The sequence below is a fragment of the Heloderma suspectum genome, chromosome 2, assembly GCF_057233095.1.
Source record: "Heloderma suspectum isolate Gila_16-S chromosome 2, 16-S_ref, whole genome shotgun sequence".
Taxonomy (NCBI): Eukaryota; Metazoa; Chordata; class Lepidosauria; order Squamata; family Helodermatidae; genus Heloderma; species Heloderma suspectum.
Window position 1 is genome coordinate 175,808,647 of NC_139459.1, and position 23,324 is coordinate 175,831,970.

The following is a 23,324-nucleotide window of genomic DNA, read 5'->3' on the forward strand; positions in this document are numbered from 1 at the left end:
TCCTTCTTTGTGTTCCCTGAAGGGGGAGTTCTGTGTGGCAGTAGGGAAGTCCGCTTTCATGGCTGTGCCGTGTTGGCTTCAGGTGACTTTAACATGGAGTCTTCTTGTAGTGCTGTGTTGTGTCCGAGCTGTGCTAGGAATTAAATGGTGCCATTCAGTTTAAGTCTTTCAACAGAATTTAGTCGAACTCCTAGTTTCCATGTTGCCTTCCTCGGCACAAGCTGCTCCGCTCGGGCTGGGGCCATGGAGGTGGTAGAGTACTGCTAGTATCCCTGCCACCTAGTAATTTGCTTCCTCCTCAGCTATTTTATAATGCAGGATGCATTTTCCTCTCCTCCCCCACCCCCCTTGGTCTTCAGATCTATGTCCACTGCAGTGCAGTAATATGTGATTCCAGCTATCTACCTTCTGATGCCCTCTGCGCCAGGCGCTGCATTCCCAGAAGGCAAAGAGCAGGTAAATGTCTTTTAAGGTAGATGGTTTTAATACCGATGGTTTGCAGTGGAGCTCCCAAGCAAACCTGGCACATTTTATACCTTCTAATCCATTGCCACAGTGCTGCTTCACTCCCCACCTGACATTAGGTCCCAGAGCAGGGGTGCAGAACGTCAGGCCCGGGGGCCAAATCTGGCCTGCCTGGAGTCCCAATCCAGCCACTTGGGATTCCCCAGATGACCACACCCCCTTTCCCCCAGCTGCCAATGGTTTGTGGTTTCTCCCATCTAAAAGGCTGGAATGCCTCTCCTAACGCTTAGTGACAGGCAGGAAGAGCTTTAAGCTACAATAGGCTGGTGTTTTGGCTGGGCCCTTTTTTCCTTTGGCCACGCCCACCACTGGAATGCAGCCCCCCCCCCCAGAGCTTCTCTGGAATGGGATTCAGCCCTTGGGCTGAAAGAGGTTCAACACCCCTGGCCAAGAGGAAGGAGCCCAGGCTGGTGTGGGAGCACTTGCCTATGTCTTTGCCGTTCTAGGGAGCATTTCCTACTTGTCTGTAGGGGAGCCATAGCATGCCATCTCCTGCAAAACACCTATGGCCATATGAAGCTGTTCTGCAAAAACTGCAAAAACTCCTTTCCGCTTGAAGGTGTCTTACATCCAAGGGGGGCTGGTGGATCTGATTTCAGTGGGGAGAAGATTCTATTCTGGGTTTTAGCTACAGCCATCCAGGACTCTAAAGGAGCTATCCAAGGTGCTGGACCCTATCCCCAAAATGGGTCCAGCGCCTTGGAGAGCTTATTTAGACTTCTGGCTGGTTGTAACTAAAACTCAGAATGGAATCATAGCCACACTGAAATCGGGTCCACCAGCCTCCCCTGCTTACATCCTGCCATCTGTGTAATAATAAACATCCTGTTTTGTAGGTTAAAGGCTTTTGTTCTCTCTCTTGACTGACCTTCTCATTACTTTCCAGCAGAGGCAGATACTGACTTTTACTACACTCCAAGAAAGGTGTCTTAAGTGACATGTCCAAGACTATATTAGTTCGTGAAACTAGAAATAGTGGTTACACTCCTAGAAACCAAGCACTTCCCAAGCGACCACTCTTGCGCATGCTCAAGCTTGTTGCACATGTTGAACTCCATAAGGATGTGCCAGTGAATAGGGTGCTTTCCCTATTTAAATTAGGATGGGAAAAAAAGTCCAACTTCAATGCATGCTGAAGTAGAGTGGATTAAAAATCTACATGGGTGATCCTGTAACCAGGGGTGGCCCTAGATTTCTTCTGATTAGGAAGCTGTGGCTCTGAATATGGGGAGACTGCCGCATCTCTGTGTTCATCCTTTTTCTAGGCCGAAGCACTGATTCCACCAAGGAGCTACAGGGATTCGTCTCGTCTGGAGCAATTGTGATGGGAAGGAGGAACCGTACCTAAGCATTTTGTAAATGGACTTGATTGGTGGCAGCATGTCGCCACTGGAATGGCAAATGGTATTTATTCCTGGCTGCTGCAGCTGTGTGTATTTTGTGCAATAAAGGCCTACAATAGGCACATTCAGACCTTTGATCTTGTGCTCGTCTGTAAAATCATTTAAGGGTAGAGGAAGGGTAAATTGAGGATGGGAAGGAGACAAGCTAAAAGCCCCAAGATTTTTATTAAGAAATGCCATATTGGAACTAGTATGTTGACTCTACTGCTGTCTTCTACTCAAGGACGGTGGTAGGTAGGAGTTGAAAGATACCTCATTTAGGTATCTTGCTTAGAGGCAACTTTGCCTTTTTTTAGGTGCTACCATACCTTTGCTCCAAAGCTTGATCCAGGAGGCAGGATTGTCTGTATCATTTTGCTTTACACTAACTGCAAAGCTATTCCAAATCCTTGATTTGATAACCCTGAGCTACAGGGATTGCAGGGGGACGATAGGAGGAGAGACATGGTTTAACTTCTATAGTGGTTGAGACTGGATGTCTGGTCAAGAAGCATGCTATACTGTAGCGAAGAGCTACCCTAATTGGTCTGATCTAGGCAGCAAAGGTCGCCAAACTACCACTGCACATGCAGTGTAACATTTTGTTACAGATCATAGATGCACAGATTCAGCCGAGATACCTAACTGCCACTTCAGGCCAATCTCTTTTGACTTGTAGACAACAAATATAGGTGAGCAGTGTCTAAATACCATGATCATGCATATATTCCATATTCTACAGTACTGTTACTATTCTAATCAAGTCTGCCCTGGCCTATTAGACCAAATAAAGCTAGGCCAGAAACAAAAGCTTGAGCCCTCTTCAGCTGTGGAATAGAAGTGTGATCTATAGATTAGGAGTTGGATCCAGGATCTCCACTCACAGAAGATCCCTCTGCCTGATTTTGGGGGATCGCTTCCTCCCTACCACAGCATACCCCATTCAGCAGGGTCTCCTGACTTTCTACATAGCACTTTCAGGGGGCTGGAGGGGGTGTCCTGGGAAGGAGCGGGTGGCAAAGTCCACTTCCACCAGCACACTTGATCCAGTATAAACCTGGATCCAACCGTAGATAAATACCTGCTCTCCATGCTCTGTAGCTTCTGCATTCTAACACTAGTTTTCCTAAATATTAGCATAAGTCTAATCTATCCTTGATCCTCCCCGCTGCCCCCCATAGCCATTCTTACTCTAATCATGCATGGTTAAAAGCTACACTTCCCCACCATGTAACAAACTGCACACCTAAAGACAAAAATCCCATGCCTCCCCTACATCCAGGGGTAAATCAGTGTATTTATGACTGGGAAACAGCTTTATGCTAACCTTAACTGGTACTGTTAGTGGGTGGTTCGTCTGCCCGGCTAGGTGATATTCAACCTGTTCTGGAGGGGGATGCACTCCCCCTAAAGGATCACGTTCGTAGTTTGGGGGTGCTCTTGGATCCAGAACTGTCACTTGAGGCACAGGTGAACTCAGTGGCACGGAGCACTTTTTATCAGCTTAGGCTGGTATACCAACTACGCCCTTATCTGGACAGAGATAGCCTAGCTACAGTCTTCCATGCTCTGATAACTTCTCGTCTGGATTACTGCAATGCGTTATACGTGGGGCTGCCTTTGAAAACGGTCCGGAAACTTCAGCTGGTCCAAAATAGGGCAGCAAGATTGTTAACAGGGACTGGCCTGCGAGCTCATATTACGCCAGTACTTTTCCAGCTGCACTGGCTGCCAGTCCATTTCCGGGCCCGATTCAAAGTGCTGGTGTTAACATTCAAAGCCCTTAACGGCTTGGGGCCAGGTTACCTGAAGGATCGCCTCCTCCCATATGTGCCTGCCCGGACCTTAAGATCATCGTCAGCAGCCCTTCTCCGTGAGCCCCTGCCAAAGGAAGTGAGGCGGGTGGCTACTAGGAGGAGGGCTTTTTCTGCTGTGGCACCCCGGCTCTGGAATGAGCTCCTTAGTGAGGTTCGCCTGGCGCCTACATTGTATTCCTTTCGGCGCCAGGTGAAGACCTTTTTATTTTCCCAGGCATTTTAGCTTTCTAAATTTTTATCTTTGCTGTTTTAAATCTGTATTTTAAACTCCTGCACTGCTGCTAGATTTTATTGTGGTTGTATTGTTATATTGTGGTTTTAATGTTCTATATATTTTAAATTGTTTTATTGTGTGTTTGGTTTTAATTTTTGTGAACCGCCCAGAGACCTTAGGCTACTGGGCGGTATAGAAATGAAACACACAAATAAATAAATAAAAAAAACCCTTAAGCATCTTCTCTTCGAATGTATGAGTATAGCTCCCCAGATCAACAGTAGTATTCATGAGTATAGTGTTTTAGTGACCTGTGCTAGTGTTCCAGATGCTCTTTTTAACATGCCCATCCCTATAATACTCAGTGGCTGAAAAAGCACTTAATTAGGCAGTCTCAGGAATAGAATCACCATGTAAGGTGTGTATGGGGTATTGGAGCCTGAGAGGATAACCTATTAAATCCCTCAAAAGCTAGGCACTGTAAAAGAGTGGCTTGCCTGTAACAAGTTAGCTAAAGAAATAGGCGCAATGACACAAGGAAGATATTTCACTCGACAAAAATCACTAGGAGTTCACTTCTCAGTGTTTAGCACCTTTACAGAATCTGATCTGCAAGGAGTTACCAAAGATTTAAGCACTTCATGTGCGTGCGTGTTGTGCTCCCATATGACTTATGCTCATCTACCTGAAATAGCTCACTCTGCCCTACTTTGCTTCAGACCAAAGCTGAAGCAAACGAATGACACAGCAGGCTCATGCTTCTAATTTTTTTTAAGCTTATATTTTACCCAAAGCTTGGGTGGTCCTCTTCATTACATGAGGGCTAGAAGCGTGCCTGTTTAGCATTTACAAGCAGCTAGGTTGAGTTGTGATTTATAGGAGACCATAGTTGCATTGGCGTAGTTGCTAAACAGCTAAAAATATAGAAAGTACCAGAGGAGCTTGCTGAATCACTGGTTTGGTCAGGCTCACTACCAGATGTATTATGGTGATAGCAACACCACTCAAACCCCCGTCGTTGTTTTAAAATTGTGCCAGTGTTTGTATATATGTTTGTATATGTGTTTGTATATGTGTTTGCTAGAGCACTGGAAGTGAATAGGTTTGTCTTACTGTCAGTATGTCTTTCATACAGGTATAGCATGTCTTTGTAGAAATGAAAGTTGAAAACATCCCTGGAGGGCCCCCCCTATCCTTGACTTCAGGCCTGGATGGAATGCGTTTAGCAGGGTGGTCATCAACTACTGGATGCCTTTGCAGCCTGAGGTGGTCAGTTGTGGTAGACAATTCCCTGACAGCTTGTTCACACTAAGGTTCCCTTGCAAATGCACAGGAGGATGGGTAGCTGGCCAGTGAATGAACTGAAAGTGCAACCTAAACCATGCTCAAGAATCCTATGCAGCTTAACAGGAGCTCCATGGCAGACTATTGAGTATGCTTTTTGAAGGTAGAAATGACTCAACACACTACAACTTATACTTTACTCCTTAACAAACCGCCTAAAACGCACTCAGCAAAGCAGTTAGAAAGCTGCAAGTTTTGGTCCACTGCTATCATGCTTCCTCTCCACCAGTAATTTGGACTATATCCTATGAGAGAATTGCTACCAGCTGCGGTAGTGGTTTTAGTGCTACAAGAGGTGCATGCACAGTCAAACTTTTTTTAGACGTTTTTAAACCCAAAGGGACCAAGGTTAAGCATCTGTGCTGTAGAAAACAAATCCTTGTTTATTTTAGCTATTATCCCCGCACAACCCTGAACTCCCCCGTCACTCTCCCTTAAACTACTTCTAGCACTTGCTAGAATATTCCAAATTCCACAGAACTGCTAAAGTAACGGATCTTGGTTTCTTCCAACCACGGTGTTTGCAATATGCTACAGGCAGACAGAATGTAAGCTACTGATCTCCTCTTCACCTCCATTTGGGATACATGAAGATAACCTAACTAAACAGAATGTATATAGGGGAAAATGCAGATTAAGTATAGGACAAGGGAAAACAGCACATCAGAAACAGGGTTGCATGTAATATACTGCACTTCCACAGCATACAGTATATGGTACTGGGTACAAGGTTCTGCATCCTGAGAATCTTACATTGAAAAGTGTGTCTAGCTCTTCTAGTTGCAAAGGTTATATCCCTCACACAGGAGTCACTGAGTAAGATTTGCAGCACTCAGGGGAGCAAGGCTCCTCAGCCTTACAAAATCCCTTTGCCAACTCTTTGTCCTTAGGAACAAAGCTGAATATACAATTTGTACAAATTGTGGAATTATTCCAATTTTCAAAATGTTTAGGTAGTTCAGAATTCAGCTTTCCTTGCTACAGAATTTTGGTTTCCATGGTGCAGATTATTCTTTCAGTGCCAAGTATACATTGTCCTGCATATTAAAAATATTACAATGCTCATTTATCTCCCATTGGACAAAGTGACAGATGAGCAGATATAGCACCAGGAGTACAACAGCAGAGACGTAGAACATGCATTCATGAGAACAGGCCAGTATACCGTGTGCATGTGGGAATGTTTCAATTGCACCTGTGGGTTAGGGTTAAGCTTCAGATTAGGGAGACTTGGCTCTCCAGACAGGAACCGGGGCCTTGGTAAAGTCTAGCTTGGCCAGAAAAACTGAGTGGGGCACCAGGACGGCTGGTCTACTGGTTCAGAGTATACTGGGCGGATGAAGGTATGTTTTAGTTGCTCCTGCGGGTTGAAGTTAAGACGCACGTTAGGATTAGGGTTGGGGAGCCTCAGCTCTCCAGGCAGGAACTGGGGTCTCTCAATAGAGTGTAGATTAGCAAGAAAGACTGAGTGGATGACCAGCATGGCTTGCCGACTGCCTTGGAGTATACCGGGTGGATGGAGGTATGTCCCAGTTGCACCCATGGGTTAGGGTTGGAGACCTGGCTCTCAAAGCAGGAACTGGGGCCTTGGTAAAGTCTAGCTTGGCCAGAAAGCCTAAGCGTACCACCAGGACGGCTTGTCTACTGTTTTGGAGAATACCATGTGATGGGGGTATATTTCAATTGCACCTGCAGGTTAGGGTTAAGCCTCAGGTTAGCGTTAGGGCTCTCCAGCCCAGAACTGGGGCTTCGGTAGAGCGTAACATAGCAAGAAAGATGGGACGAGCCACCAGGACAGCAGCCCTACAATTCTGGAGTAGACAGGGTGGATGGAGGTATGTCCCAGCTGCATCTGCGGGTTAGGGTTAATCCTCAGGTTAGGGTAGGGGAGATCCAGCTCTCCAGGCAGGAACTGGGGCATTGGTAAAGTCTAGCTTGGCTAGAAAGACTGAGTGGGCCACCAGGACTTGTCTGTTTCGGAGTACAAAATAGGTGGTTCAGGAGCGGGCAGCGCTTATATACCATACTAGAACATCCCAGTTGCCTTACTGCAGGATGGCACCCAATACCACCATATCCATTTTATGGCCAATGAACAGGCATACAGGCTACTTACCAATTGCTAGCAGGCAAGCAAGATGTTCCAAATCCTGGATAGAAAGTGCTGGGAACAGACCATCACACCCAAAGAAGTCACTAGAAATTTACATTTTCGATTATCTTGGCTCCCTACCCCCATGTTCTGTTGGAATGGAACAGGCAGATGTTGCTATCCTGTTTGTCATAGAGATGCTGTGTATTTCCCAACACAGAATCCAGCATGAAGACTTCCTTTAATTTTGCCAACCAGTTTCTAGCAGAGCAAGGCTGGAAAAGTTTTCTATCCCATTCTTCCACCAAAGAGCTCAGGGATGACATTGATATCAAATAAATTTAATAATAAATAAATAAATAAAAACTCACTGCCGCCTCAAGAATCCAAAGGGGTAGCAGGGGTGGCAGGCTCTCTACACCTTGATTAGCTCTAAGCCAATTTGACTGCTCTTACTTATTTCAGTTTCTGGAATGTCCCACTTATTCCCTTAAGGAGATTATGGGAAGTGCATGTGTGCAGTTTTCACTGTGGGCACAATTTATCCCAAATGAAGTGGGTCCTTGGCTCAGAAGTTGGATTTTTCTTGACAGGCAAATGTAGTCCACTGTCCTGCCATCACTCAACTCTTGGGAAAGATCATGGCTCAGTGGCAGAGCACATGTTTTGCATGCAGAAAGTCCCAGGTTCAATCCCCAGTATCTCCAGGTTGAGCTGGAAAAACTCCTGCCTCAAAACTGCCAGTTCTGAGCCGCTGCCAGTTAATGTTGACAGTTCTGGACCATAGACCCATGCTCCAACTCAGTGTAAGGCAGCTTCCTCAGTACCATTTATCGGATGCAGAGTGGAGTTCCCTTCCCAAAACACAACTTTAAAGAGACAAAAAGCAAACCCCCACCGTGTACTAAACATCACTAGAAATTTATTACAGATTTGTCTTTCAAGTACATTTTGAAAAGTAACAACCACTTTTTAAACATGTGAATACAAATTAAACACAAAAATCATACACCCCGGTGGCAATGCAGTGAGTACAAAGGGGGAGGGGAGAAGGGAAGGAAGAAGCAGGAGTGAGGGGGAGCAGAGAGACAAAAGCAATAGAGTAGGTCCTTTGCACTTGGAGCTGTGGCAGTGGCTATTCCAGCCACAGGAGGTCCAGAGAACTGCCCAACAGCAACAAACTGGCCCATAGCACCTCTGCTTACAAATATAGATATTTTGCTAGGAAGGGGCCAGGCTGTAAAGCCCAGTCTCCTGGGCCAGTTTGAAGACAAGATAGCTCCCTGCTCTGCTGTCAGGAGATTAAATATTTAATTGGATAAAATTCTATTCAGGGGCAGGATAGAGGGAGAAGGTAAGGGGACCTGATGCCACTTTTCTGAGACAGCTTTCAGAGACCTTAGGTGGTCTTTTAACTGGTCTGTGATCTTGAAGGGGACATGGTCCTAAGTGGTTCTGCTATTATCCCAAAGAGCAGAAAAGCCAGCTAAGGGATTGATTTGTCTGTCAAGGTAAGGGGTGCAAGGAGGATTGTTTGCCCACTGTGCTGGAGGACTACATTCCACCCTCCACCCCATGAGTGACTTGTTTTACAGATCAATAGTCCCTTGCTGAGTAGGTGAAACCCCCAGGGGCTGGATGTTCCGATTCAAAGCTCTGACCATTACTAATGCAAAGGGCTTTCACACTTGGCAGGAAGCCTTCTACAAAGGAACTGCCAGGAGTGGTGCAGTGCCATGGGCTACCAACAAGACAGCCAAGATTGCTGTGAGCAAGCACGCAGAAGGACAAGGAGCTCCCCACTGACCCCTCAGGGGTCAGCGCCTTCCAACCTTCTGTAGGAGGGGTCAGAAGCCTGTGGTGGAAGGGGAAGATGCTACTCCTGCACAGTGATGGGAACAGCCTGGAGCAGACTGGGAACCCCACCACCACAATTAGTTGCCACGTTCCAGAAGAACCCCTGCCCCGCTCTCGCAGGCTCCCCCTCTGAAGAGACACGCCAGTCCTGCCTTCAGGATGGTATCAGAGGGGAGGCAAGCCTGGAAGGCTGGCTTGGCTGGCAGGCAGGCAGGGAAGGCAGGCTGGGGAGGATTACAGCAGCTGGCATGAGGTCTTCTTGCGGCCACGCTTGGCCTGCAGGGCAGCCCGGGTGGCCATCTCAAACACTTCCCGTACTCCATCCTTTGTCTTGGCAGAACATTCCAGGTAGCCAAAAGCACTAATCCTGTTGGCCATGTCCCTGCCCTCCTCTGGTTTTACTGGCTCCTGAAAACATGGGGGGGGGGAGAGTGAGAGAATGACAGCGGTCTTCTGGCTTTTATCGTAGTAAGAAAAATGGGAGTCGAATCTGGCAATCAAAGCAAGAACTCAACAATCAGTATTGAAAATTGGTTTGAGAAGTGACTCCCTAGGGCAGTTTCCTTAGCTGAAATTGGTACCCAGCTGGTGCTAGGACTGAGATTGCGAAGATGGAGGTTTACCTTTATGACATTCTGAAGTGCAATATTGGGCCTGTTTGTACATCACAGCAGCCTACCATGGGTTAATTTACCCATGGGGGCTGCTGCATAGTGCCAGGCGCTTATGGGTACCATTTTTGTATAGCGCTTGCGGGTGCCTGGCTTGCCGTGTCATGTGAACCCAGGTGGCAGGGGGTGTTTGAGGGTTTGATAATCCTCAAATAAGGCTAAAACAAGCCATGGATTTATTTGATGTGACAGCCCCTGCGGGTGAATTAAGCTATGGTGGGCTGTCATGTCATGCGAACCATGTCAGTCACAGGCCCTATGGAGGTGCCCTTCAGATATCTTGGGACTACAGCTCCCAACTTTCCTGACTACTGGCCATGCTAGCTGGGCCTGATGGGCATTGAGGTGCAAAATATCTGAAGAGCACCAGACTGGGGAAGGCTGCTCTAGACTGTGTTCTGTAAAGGTATTAAGAACCTCATGGAAGCTTCCTGCTTTCTGCCTCACCAAGCCCATTTCAAAAATGAGTGGAAGTCAGCTCCTTCAAAATACAGACCACCTTGGATAGGGTTGTGCTTCTGCTCAGAGAATTAAATGGGAAAGGCAGATTAGTTCCAAAGCTCAGTTTTCCCCATGACTTTTACCCTGCTACAGAGGAACTATATTTCTATACCGAAGACGAGGCTGGACAGCCATCTGTCAGGGATGCTCTGACTTGGATTCCTGCATTGAGCAGGTGGTTGGACTCGATGGCCTTGTAGGCCCCTTCCAACCTTACTATTCTATGATTCTATGAACTGCCTGGGTTCTCTGTAGCAGGGTCCAAGGGATATCAATTATTAATCTTGATAGCACTACTGGGTTTCCCAGCAAGGGACATTAAGCGCTTGGCTTTACCTGCTTCATTTTGGCTAACTCCCGGCGTGTGTGCTCATCATTACGCAGGTCCTTCTTATTTCCCACCAGGATGATAGGCACATTGGGACAGAAGTGCTTCACCTCCGGAGTCCACTTCTCAGGGATGTTTTCTATAGGGGCACAAGGACTCAGTAATATCACATACATAAACCTAAACAGGAACTGGAGTTGTCAATTACTAGTGGATAACACATCATACCCCAAAGCAAATGTTCACAAATTACTTCAGCTATCTCCAGGAAGGAATTTAACAACACTAACAAGAGTGGCAGCCCAAAAAATGGAAGGTGCTGCAGCCAGGGTAACCAACAAATATTAAAGCTGGGACATGTGTACTGGAAAGGGGAAACGACAAAACACTGGGTGCTAGTATGGTGGCAGTGGGGTAGTACATGCCACGTCCTTACCAAGAAAGCTACTTTGACAGTTTAGCTCAACGACAACAGCTACCACCAGCAGTTTGATATCCTTTCAGAAGACAGATCAAAGAAAGAGAACTAAATATATTTGGGCTTATCATTCAGTCAGCCCTCCCCCTACACACGAAGGACAGGTAGTTAAGGACTCACCTAAACTGTCAGGGCTATCAATAGAGAAGCACATGAGGATGACATCTGTGTCTGGGTAAGAGAGGGGTCTCAGGCGGTCATAGTCCTCTTGGCCAGCAGTATCCCACAGAGCAAGCTCTACCTGAAGAAGTACAAATGTGGCAACTTAATGGGGACACATCCTCACACTGCTGTCACTGCCACTCCATTAAGCTTGAACACATTCTGCAATGTGCTAGCAGCTTACCCCATTAGATCTTCAGCATGCTTCCATGGACCAGCTCAGAACCAATGGAGAAGGATGCTGGTAATTTCTCAATTCAGCCAGAAAGATGGACTCCAAACCCTATTTCCTGTTATCACCAAAGAAATGCAGTCCCAAGGGAACCACCTGTTCTTTCCACTGTTTTTTATTTCAAACCAATTCCTCTCTGTCCTTTGGGATTTGGTGGGGGAATGGAAGAGGGCTACTTCATACATTACCCTGACTAACCAAGAGAAGAGAAACACAAATTTTTTTTACTCCAGAGACACGCACCGGAAGGCCAAATGCCCAAAGTAAAATATAAAAGGCAGCCACATACCACATTTCATACGCTGCTAGACACAGTTTCAGATTCGTCTCCTCAGAAATACACCTCACAGAGCCAAATAAAGGATTTATTTCCTTTCCTGTATACAGTCAATGTTTTGCCACCAGAGAGAAATGTATTCTACCATCACCCCATTCTATCAGCTGCATTTCAAGTTTCACAGTAGGGCAAAATATTTCTATTGTACAGCTTTACTTTTTCATTCTCATTCTTGAGATATAGCCAAACTGGGTATTTTACATGGCTATGCCTATACTGCTAGACATAAACCACTCCCTGTGGGCACGCTAGCATAAGCAGGTCTTATTAGCCCTCTGCCTCAAAGTGGCATTCACTGTTTTCCCCCTACAATCAAAATTACTCACAATTCCAGCCCAAGAGTGAAAGATACCAAGTACAACATCTCCCACTGGATCACAAGAGTTGATGAACAATTAAAAAATGGGGCTGAGTTAGTGTTTAAATTTGGGGCTCCCAAATACTCACTAGACCCCAGTCATTAAGCTCTTTTCCATTTCTGTACAGTGAAAGTAAGGTAAAAGGTAAAGGTGTCCCCAACCAGTTGTGTCCGACTCTAGGGTGCGGTGCTCATCTCCATTTCTAAGCCGAAGAGCCAGCACTGTCCGAAGACGTTTCCGTGGTCATGTGGCCGGCGTGACTGAACACCGAGGTGCATGGAACGCTGTTACCATTCCCGCTGAAGCGGTACCTATTTATCTACTTGCAATTTCTTGCTTTCGAACTGCTAGGTTGGCAGGAGCTGGGACTGAAGACGGGAGCTCACTCCGTCACGCAGCACTCGGGTCTCGAACTGCTGTCCTGCCAACCTTCTGGTCTGCAGTTCAGCATCTTAACCACTAAGCCACCGCGGCCCCACAGTGAAAGTAGTAATGCCCTATTTACCCAGAGTTACTGCAGATCACCAAGGTAGTAATAGAAGTCACTAAACACAATTCCAATTAACTTTTCTAAAACATGATCCACCAGCATGACCAGCCGTCCTTTCAACAAGCTGCCCAGCAGACTCCTGAGGTCAGCATTACCTGCTTTCCATCCACCTCAATGTCAGCCACGTAGTTCTCAAAGACAGTGGGGACATAGACCTCTGGGAATTGGTCCTTGCTGAAGACAATAAGGAGGCAGGTCTTTCCACAAGCTCCATCTCCCACAATGACGAGTTTCTTGCGTATGGCAGCCATCTCTGCTGAAAGGAGAAGAGGATTCTTTACTAAGTAACAGTATAGTCCGAGGCAGCAATTAGTTTTACAGAAGGGACACTCAGAGGTGGAAAGAGGCTTTCCCCCATGATCCAACATTCAGCAAGCCCCTTGACCAGAGACTCCATTTCCTCAACAAATCCTTCTGGACTCTGGACTGGCAACTGGTAGCGTGAATTCCTTACAGGAACCACATTTGGCCCCTGGTGCCTTCAGTTGTTCATCCTTACAGACAAATCAGGTCTGTGAAACCTAAAGTCAAATTTCAAGGATCAAAATCAGAGGGAGTAGAAGTCACTGAGCAACTAAGTGGGGGCTTATTTGGGCTTACATACTGCAATACTTGCCGAAGCACAACTCAAGTTTGATATGGACAACAGCAGCCTAAGCACAGCCAAACCAATCTATGAGTTCCTAGTATTTTTACTTTAAAAAACCCTATAGCAACTGTTGTGAAGACTTAAGCCATAAGGTTAGAACTGAGCAGCTCCTGTCCTGTAAGAGCCAGCTCTGCACTGTGACACGAGAAAAGGCCAAAAAAGTTTCTCACTAACTAGACATATGTAAACTTCACCAAAGAATAATGCCATTAATATGTTACACTGATTTTACCTAACCTTTATTTTATACTGATATTACACACAGTTGTCTGGGTGGTTTCCAGTTTTGTAGCAGCCTTTTCCTTTAATGACCTCAAGCTGCAGCGGTGCCAGTATTATTACTCAATTTTGCATTTCCTTTGTTTTTAGTTTCCAGAGGGCTAGCTGTGTTGGACTGCTGCAGCAAAAACAGAGTCTTGTGTGTCAAGTCTTTAAGGCTGTGATATGGGTTTTCTGGAAAATTGTGAATTGGAAAATTAGGCTAATTTGCATATGGTCATTTGCATGGGAAAATTTTCAGTTCGCTTTGGAAGATTTTCCAATCACCTAGAAAGTGATGTAATTTAGCATGCTTGTTATTCGTATTTAGTAAACAAAGGTAAAAAAGTATCCCACATTAATTTTTTTGTGTCAACCTGAAGTATCTGAGGGGGGAAATTAAAGCACACTTAGGGTGCAATCCTATGCAGATTTAGATTGAAAAAATAGTGACCCACTAATATTAGTAACCCAAAAAATTGTGCATGATATGCTGACAACTGCTCATCTATTTCAACAGCGTTCAACCCTCTTCCACTAAGGTTGTTGGGGCACCTTCAGTTTTGCTGATGAGAGTTCTTAGTTCAATTTTACACCGAGACATACATCTATGTATTGTCTCACATACTTGCTAGGGATAATCACCTGTAGAACATTAATTACAAAGTTGAAACTGCCAAGCTTGCCTAATATTGTATTTGCAATTGGAATTATTCATTGTTACTAGTGAACTTATGAAATGGAAAATTTTCCACAGAAAAATGAAGTGCTGGAAAAACTTCCACCCCACATTACTGCTTTAAGATGCCACAAGACTTTGTTGTTGTTGTTATTTTTAGTATTGTCCTTACTTAATAATTTGTTTTAGATCTGTATCCTACTTTTCTAGTACAGTTCCCAAGACAGCACACACACACTAAAACCAGCATGAATTACATTGCTGTGCACATAATGGGGTGTCAAGTCATTATCACAGGAGAAGTACTACTAGCTCAAATGTCCAGGTTATGGGTGATAATCGCTGGCAAAAGCATTGTTCTACACAGGGACAGAATTTTACAGCCTATATGTTATGTAAATTGAACAAGTTTGTCTGAGTTATCTCACACAAGATACTCTAATTTTGCTTGTCATGTGGAGGAGCAAGAAGCTAGGCAGGTTGCTAAAGCCCAGTCCCTTTGGCCATTGGAAATCTTATTCAGCTGCTGAGATTTCAGGAAGCACTGCCTGCGCACTTTCAAGCGCATTGTCCTAATCCTACGAGACAGGAAAGAGCTATTTAAAAAAAGGAAGCAGAGAAGCTCAGGAAGGTGAATTCTGCACCCATCACATTCTGTACTCCTGCACATCCACAGCAAACACACACAAAAAGACGTGCATGCCTTCACTATCCCCTCATTCTCATGATGCTCCCCCGCCACCCACAATTGATAATTGTTCACAAAGAACATCTCTTTATAGCTGGCCTTTCTTAAAAAGGAAACTCCCTCCACAAGGTCTCCCTCACACAGACCCTCCCATTTCCTTACTTACAGAGCACAGCCTATTGAAACAAAATACCAACTCTCTAAGATAAATTATTCTGGAAATTGGGGGGGGGGGTCAAAGGGAAGGGAGATGTATTTTAACAATGCTGTAAAGCAAGCCATTATTATCCCCATGTTAAAATGCGGTCTGAAGAATAGGTCTATTCAGATGTCACCAGTGATGACTCCTCAAGGCTGGATCCCACACTCACTGGGATCATTTGGATGCAGTCCACATGGGAATTAACTGTATCAATACCACTGGTCCCATGGGAGATGCAGCATTTATGAGGTTACTTGTAATGTGATCCCTTCATCCAAACATTTCCAAAGTGGTAGGGTATGTAACCACAGAGAAGTGGCAATCACACCACAACAGTAATGTAAAGTCAGACTGCAATGGTTTGTCTAAGGGCAGTCTATTCACGGCTGAAACTTGAACTGGGGATTTCATGCCTAAAGTTCATGCTCATCTTAACCAGTAAGGAACATTAGCCATGCAGTCAAGGGTGCTGTGCACCCGAAGTCCATAGATCTGTGCATGCTGCCATCACAGGACTATGCCAACTCTGCAGTAGGGTCAGTAGGCTAGCATACATGGGCTATTTTCTGGTCTGCATCAACTCTACACATCTGACATGTTCTACAAATTGAACCAAGTTTTGCATGACTAAGAGAGAGCCCTAAAGCACAGCTGTTAGTCTCAACTGCAAGGCATATTCTGACCTCTAGGGCTGCAAGCCTTGATCAATTTAACTGTATAGCAACAATCTAAAACCAGAATAAAATGTATCTTTGTTCAATCAGGGGAGAAGTTACAGGGTAGCTCATCAGCTCTGTGAATGAAAATATTGATCTTAGTCTCAATTGTTGTTAATGTTGTAGTAATCAAGATTGCTGTAAGCCACCTAGAGAGTTATTCTGTATCTGGCAGAGTGTAATTCTGAAAATAAAAATGATGTGGGTTTGGGAGGAAGAGGAAGTCACGCGAAAATAGTGTGCTCAGAACTGCTCATCAATACAAAAGCACCAGGATCTGACTTCACATGTGGAAACTGAGAAGTGAGCAAGCACTAAACACACATCTAGTGCTGGAATTTACATCCCTACCAAAATGCTCAGAACCTCTGCATGCACTGCAGCTATGTAATCCTGCAATCCATTCCTATAACAAAATATGTAGTGGAAGAAGGATCTTTACGGATCCCTATGCACAAAGAAGGCCTAGTTACCCTCGAGGTGGTAAAGCTTTGACGGGGCTCTACCATTTCAGACTGGAGGTCAGCGCTCAAATGACTGAATCACAAGAATCAATTAGTACTGTGCACGCAGAAGACCAGCATGTCAAGGAAGAAGGCTAGACTAGCATCTTTTTCTTTGATCTCAAGTTTTATTTCAAGAAGCATTCAATCACGTGAACCCCCACCTGTAATATGAAGTAATATGGTTAGGCAGGTTGACCACAATGACAATCAGACCTTAAGATACGTTGTGTCTGCCACCCATGACAGATCTATATCTGACTTACAAGAAGACAAGAGGTGTTATGTCCCTCCCACATTATGGCTCCCTCTGGGAGTTGCTTTTATGAGTACTTTAGCACCTGAAAGTTGGCAATGCAGTTTTTCCCCCATCAGTGTGTAATGGAATGGGAATATTGTACTCCATATGTGCTCAAAAATCTACTTGCCCTGAAACTAAAATTAATTTAACAAGCTATGCATCTCATAGAGGGCTAAGTGTGATGTAATATACATTATGAAAGACCTTGGGAGTGAGGGGAATTCCTGCAGTTTCCCCCATTATTCCAAGAACACGTATCTCATTCCACCCCCAAAATAAGCATCAGCCCTCTCAAACTACATACAAGGAACCAGAGCAATGATTTCCCCCAATCTTAATGTTTAGCTTCAATAATGCTTTAGACTGTTCAGAGTGCTTCACATTCTTTCAGTAATCAAACAATCCTCTATGGTTGTCAATATTATTATTCCAATGTTGTGGGGTGATAAGGCCAAGAGACAGTTGCTTGTCTAAAGCCATATCATGAGCCTGCTGCAAAAGCAAATCAGAGAGTTCACTGTTCTGTCTTAACCACTATGTCAGCTCTCACATCTATGAAGCTGCAGTCACCCAGAACCTGCAGAAAGTAAACAAACAACAAACAAAAACCCTTTAACTTGCTCAGGTTGAAGTTTTGTTAACATTTCAAGATTATATTGCTTGGATTTGCTACATATCAAATGGAAAATAATCCACAGGCTAGGAATACATCAAATTCACTTTCAAAACGAACTGAGACTATCACTGGATTTATCCATACTTACTAATTAGTATAAGTCATCCCTTTTTACAAGTGACAACGAAGATGAGTTTAGGACTGACAAATGATAGTACGTGTGTGCACTGTACATAAGCATCATTATATTTATTAAGTTTAACAGCTGTCCTTTTAACACTAATACGCCACTGTTTAAATCTGAAATGTGTAAAGGCCAATTGTATCTCTTTTGAAACATGGTTTCGCATGACCAAGTTTTGATTGCAATGAAAACAAAGGGTTTTGTGGCACCTTAATGGCTAACGAATTTATCAGGGTGTGCTTTTCCTGGGCTGTAATTAAATTAATCATGCCTCTGCATTTCACTGCTCCTTGAATTGTTTTTTATTGTAGCTGGAAGCATTTCTAATGCTGTGTTTTTAATATTCTATTTTAAATGTGATTTTGATATTTATTGTGAACTGCTGAGGGATTTTATTATGTTCAGTGGTACACAAGTGTCACAACTAAATAAATAACCGGTAGCCCTCCAAATGTTGTTGGACAATAAATCCAGTCATCCCGGACCACTGGCCGTGCTGGCTGGGGATGCTGGGAGTTGTAGTACAACATATCTGGAGGGCACCAGGCTACAGAAGGCTGATCTATTCATGCTATGAATATTTAAGGTAGCAAATACAAAGGCTGAAATGCCACTTATCAGTATCTTTTTGCCCAAAAAATATATAGAACAAATATAGAAATATAGGGAAAAAAGATGACCACATATGACCCCAGGGGTACAAGAATTCACCAATTATAAGCAGCAACTATTAACACATTGTACTGGCAAGTGACATCCTGACATTGCTTATGAAATGGGACTGAATGAACTAGCTGGCTGGCTCTTCCTTCAGTTTGACTCGCCAGATCCAGAACAGAAGCATTTTTCTCTAGGAAATATTTCACTGCCCAGTTCTAAAACTTGGTACTGGGGATTCACAGCCAAGTCTACCTTAGCTGGAACTGCTATGCTGCTTTTAAAGGTCGGAAAGTTTTTTATGCCAGAGTTTGGGGTTAGGATGGGAGGAGAAGAACAAACTGGTGACTAGCTGCTTTGGATGTGCATCGAGAGAATATTTAAAGCTAGGCAAGTTACACCCATAACTGGAGTGCTAAACAACCTTCTCTCACATACTTCAGAAGGACAGAGGGATCAATCTGCTTGTCTAAGATTTACAGCAACTGCTTTCTTAGAAGGGTTTTAAGGCCAGGAATTAAATGACCAAATTAAATTCCAGATCAATCCTTCAGAGAGATTTCTTGTAGCTAGAGAATCCTCCATTGCAGCTAAAAAGGCCAGACTTTCTCACTCCTATAGCTGAGAGAACCACCTTCCTGGGAAAAAGACAACCATGACAAAAAAAATCTCTAGTAGCAAAATAAGGAAGAGAGAATGTTATCAGCTCAGTATCATTTAGCTTCCAAGTAACCTCCCCTTGGTGCGGGATTCCAATCATCAAATAGATATAGAAGATCTCGCAGACAAACTCTCTAGAAAGTAACTTGTTCTATGGAACAAGTTACTCTCATCTAATGCATGATTAGGGCCAACATCCTCAAGTGACTCATCAAGCTGGAAAACAATTTTACTGTGATTTAAGTAAAAGCTGGGGGAGGGTGAGATAGTCAAGAAAAACTTCCATCTCCTAGTCATCAAAAGTAGCCCTCAAAGTCTAGTACAGGAAATCCAGGCTGGCCGTCCCCATCACAATCCCATCTGGAGAACCAATATTCAAGTTAGTTGTCCCTTACTACAATGCAATGGGGCCCCCTCATGAGAGAAACTACTTGTTGCTCTCAAGTGCTACATGGATAGGGACTATCATTTCCACTTTCCCCAAGCCATTAGAGAGGTCAGCATCATCCTAGATATAAGAAAGCACTAGAACAGTCTGATGCAACCTGGTGCCCTCCAGATGTGTTGGATTACTTCTCCAGAATGACAATTATTTTGCCTGCCCATAGAAGACAACAGAGAAAACCAGGACTTTTATCATTGCAGGGATTTGGCAACACTGTGTCACCACTGTACCCCCCCCCCCCCAGAAGACAGGAGTTCTCAACTTTTAAAAAGTATGTCTTTTTATCTAGGAGAAATGTGAATTTTAGGTTTTGAAAACTTTAAAGAATTACCCTACACATGGTTCCCACATTAGGAGGGGGAATTCTAAACTGTCTGATATGATTGCCTCCATTCTGCAGATGGTAAGAGGCTGAGGCCGAGAGATGTTATATTTTGTCCACGGTATAGCCCAGTGTTATCCTCATACAGAGGAGGGGAAAGGATGGCTGAGCGACTTTTGACAGCAATGCTAAAGATATGAAAGCCCACGGGAAAACAACAAGTGAAATGTGGGGAAATGTTTTTCTTATTCTGTTTTGTACCCCGCACACCCATGAGGGTTTGGTTTAGTTTTTGTTTGGTTTTGATTTCACTACTGGAAAAAATTGGAAGCTTTAGGAAAACAGAACACTTACGTAATAGCCTCTCTTCCAAAATTATGAAACTTTTAAAAGGGGCACTCACTATTGTTACAGAGCTGCCGCAGAATGCCTACATCCAAGATTTAAAGATAATGCTACTGATGATAGGACTGCTACTACATTTGTCTGGATCACATAACGAGCAATGATCTTAGGACCAAACTCAAAGTCTGCCAAGTATAGTGCTCCTGAAATGTGGTGGCAAACGTATGTGTAAATACACATATAATCAAGGAACAAACTAGCATGTGAAAGAGTTGCAAGTGTTAATTTATGCAAACTTTCTGTTTTCTGATGTACTTGAAGTTCAAAGCAAGAGTTTAGAATCAGAAACTATGGATCTTTCAGACACTTGGAAATGAACTATTTTTCCTTCAATTATTGTGACATTTGCAGCCTATTCCTGTTATACAGAAACGTCCCATCAAGTTCAATGGAGCTCACTCCCAATGAGTGTACCTATGACTTCACCTTTACTGTGTATAATGATCTAATACACAAATGTATTGCCACTCCTCTGATTACAAGAATGTTTGTTTGTCTAAGTGCTTTTAAAATCTATAGTTTTCTTTTTCTGAAATAGAATGATAATACTGTGATCTACGTACCAAGACCAGACAGTAAAACATTCCTTTATTTACCACAGTGTTGATGGTATCAATTTTCTTTTTTTCCTCCTTGTTTTCCAACTGGCAAAAGCTAAGATATACTTTCAAGTGTGGCTGCTGCAACTATATTTAAAACTGAGTATATTTGTAATTATTGTTTGAATAAAACTAGAAGCATTTATGTATTTCATAAATATGCCCCAAAGTATAATTTTTGGTACTAAGTTATAGATGATACATTTCTTGATGTATACAATCAAGTTTAAGCTTGATAAGAAACTGCTGCATATATTTAAGTGTCCACCACCCCCTATTTCCTCCCGCCAACGGGGGTAAACTGTTTCCCACAGTTTCAAAACTTCCAGAAGCTTTAGATCACCAGAAAATCCTGTAATGCATTATTTTGTCAGGGAGGGGGGCTCTGATAAACAGTGACGTGTAGCTACTGTTAATAACCCCAAATTGAGCACTGAGATACGGCAATTGCAACCTTTAACTCCTTTATTAGGACAAGCATCCTCTGCCATACCTCACAGTCACACCTGTTATCACCAACAGACAGAAAAGAAAACAATTACACAGAACATACAGACATTTCATATGAACAAGTTCTCATGTGTTTAAGTCACCTGATGTCACCCCAGTTCCACGCTGAAAACAGACAACACAACAAAAGATAGCCCAGAGAACGCGTACCCCACAGTGCAGAAGTACAAAAAAGCTGTAGACACCACCATTACCGCAACCCCTCCCCAAAGTCAGAGGTTCGCACCATTTAGACGTGCTTTTAGGACGTTAACTGTGTAAAATGGAGATTCCCAAATCAAACCGGAAACCAGGGGGCGCGTTACTCGAATCTTTTCGTGTGCCAGCCCCCACCTCAACTTACAGAACTATTCTGCGCATGCGCGACGAAGTCCTTAAATCCACACCCCACCCTCATTAACTAAAGCCCTTCTTCCGCCCAATCAAAGCCGCGTCGCCACGCCACCCCGCGAGGGTGCGCGCGACCCCGCCCTGCACCCAACCGTCCTAATTCGCGCATGCGTCTAAGGTTCCTTGGGATTCACTCCAAACCCCCCACAACCAACTTTTCACCAACAGCCTACTTCTTACAAAAAGAAAGCTAAAACCCGTCAACTTTCAGCCAAAATGGACCCAGGCCTGTTTAACTCTAATGAGAAAGATATTTACTTCCTATCTCGCCACCGTAGACATTTCCACCTTACCGGGTTAGTTCTATCGGCTGCCTCGACTGCCGGCTCCGCCCGGCTCGCCCGCCGCCGCCCGGACTCTCCACAGCTGCCCCTCACAGACCCCACCCACCTCTTGATTGACAGAAGTCACCACCCTATTGTATAAGTCTATGCAAACATCTGGGCCCGTCGCCGTCCTATAAAAGAGAACTGGGACCTCCCCGCTATCAGATTGACAGTAGATTGTAACCAATGGGAAAGCACCGTTCTCCCCCATCTCGAGTTTGGTCGTGTCATCGGGCGCTGTCTGATTCCGGAATGATAGACCGCGGCGACCAATGGCCACCCACTCGCCAAGTAATGTGATAGGCACATGAAGTTGGCCAATAGCACTTAACCTAGGCGAACGTCTGTCCAATTACAGACGGAAGGCGGGACTTCATAAATCGTTGCTGCGAGTGGCAACCCATGATGGCCAATTGGGACATGCTATGAACGACCGAACCCTTGTGATTTCCCAGCAAAGGCCGGTCTAAAGCTATAGGAGTCAACGCCCACCCAGTGACATAGTAAGCAGTAACCAATGGCGGCTTTTCCACGAAGCACCACCCAGCTATTCCTCACCGCCAACTCAAGCCCCGCCCGCCCCAACTGACCCTCAAGAAGTGCTTCCCGCCCAATTGTTGCTTACTGGAGGGAGGGAGGGAGACAAAGTTGCCTCCCCTGGCAGCCATCTTGGGAATTTCTCACTCGCGCCACCCAGCGGCTGTAGTAGAAAGGCTACCTCACTGAGGAACTGAATTTTCTTCACCGCCCCCCACCTCGAAAGGGCCATCAACCTTACGCTGATGAAGTTTGGTTCAATTAGCAAAAGTAATTTGAGTAGCTGCTGCGGTATGTCCCGAGGCCAGAGCTCATGTCTAGTGCAACTAAGATTTTTCAATAAAGGGGCATGTTGTTCCTGGGTGAAAAATTCGAGGGCACTTTTAGTCTAGCAGGCCAAATGCTGCACTTTCCAGAAAGAATAATCACCACTTGTCAGAAGAACACAAGCCTCAGTACCTCCACATGTGGGGAAAAAAACCCAAGAAGTTGCCATATACTGAGTCAGCCCATTAGTTCATTTAGCTCTATATTTTCTACTACAGTGGGGTAGATTCCTCCAGCTGTTTTGGAGTACAACTCTCATCATCCCCAATGCCATGGTCCAACAGACCTGGCCTGCCCCGATCAGGGTTTTTCAGACAAGGGACTTTCCCAGCCCTACGTGGAGATGCCAGGGATCGATCCTAGAACCTTTTGAATGTAGAATCTGTGTTCTGCCACTGAGCTACATCTCTTGTCTCTCTTCTAAGATTGGAGGAAAAGACAAACCACAACACACAGCTTAAACTTTCATTAAAAATGGAAAAGCACTACTGCCATAATTGG

General features: G+C 44.5%; 3 protein-coding genes across 5 annotated transcripts in view; 2 read left to right on the forward strand and 1 right to left on the reverse strand.

Moving 5' to 3' along the window:
- The window catches only part of LOC146353381 (uncharacterized), a 40,044-nt gene extending 38,041 nt beyond the window's left edge, over positions 1 to 2,003 (forward strand). The window contains exons 21-22 of the mRNA XM_084832674.1: positions 360 to 456; positions 1,791 to 2,003. Coding sequence (XP_084688800.1) covers positions 360 to 456; positions 1,791 to 1,873 — 180 coding nt within the window. The 3' untranslated portion in view covers positions 1,874 to 2,003. The remainder of the gene's footprint in view (positions 1 to 359; positions 457 to 1,790) is intronic.
- Positions 1 to 23,324, forward strand: part of LOC146353374 (synaptonemal complex central element protein 1-like) — a 615,017-nt gene that overhangs the window by 239,921 nt on the left and 351,772 nt on the right. The gene's annotated exons all lie outside the window — the stretch shown is intronic.
- On the reverse strand, positions 8,280 to 22,008 carry LOC146353383 (transforming protein RhoA-like). 3 transcript variants are annotated; one of them, XM_084836278.1, is made up of 5 exons: positions 21,927 to 22,008; positions 12,945 to 13,102; positions 11,330 to 11,450; positions 10,740 to 10,870; positions 8,280 to 9,639 (listed from the first exon to the last, which is right to left on the reverse strand). In XM_084836278.1, the coding sequence occupies exons 2-5, from the start codon at positions 13,098 to 13,100 to the stop codon at positions 9,466 to 9,468; spliced, it is 582 nt and encodes a 193-aa protein (XP_084692404.1). In that variant the 5' UTR covers positions 13,101 to 13,102; positions 21,927 to 22,008; the 3' UTR covers positions 8,280 to 9,465. The 3 variants fall into 3 exon arrangements, with proteins under 3 accessions (XP_084692404.1, XP_084692403.1, XP_084692405.1); XM_084836277.1 differs by having other exon boundaries at positions 12,945 to 13,105; XM_084836279.1 differs by having other exon boundaries at positions 12,945 to 13,105; positions 21,892 to 22,008.

Bases quoted from the DNA above. Each gene is read 5' to 3' on its own strand.
- LOC146353383 (XM_084836278.1), bottom strand. From the start codon at position 13,100: ATGGCTGCCATACGCAAGAAACTCGTCATTGTGGGAGATGGAGCTTGT. The intron at 11,451-12,944 runs GTAATGCTGACC...GTACTTCTTCAG, and splicing joins TTGAGGTGGATGGAAAGCAG to GTAGAGCTTGCTCTGTGGGA. The intron at 10,871-11,329 runs GTGAGTCCTTAA...GTGCCCCTATAG, and splicing joins TGATAGCCCTGACAGTTTAG to AAAACATCCCTGAGAAGTGG.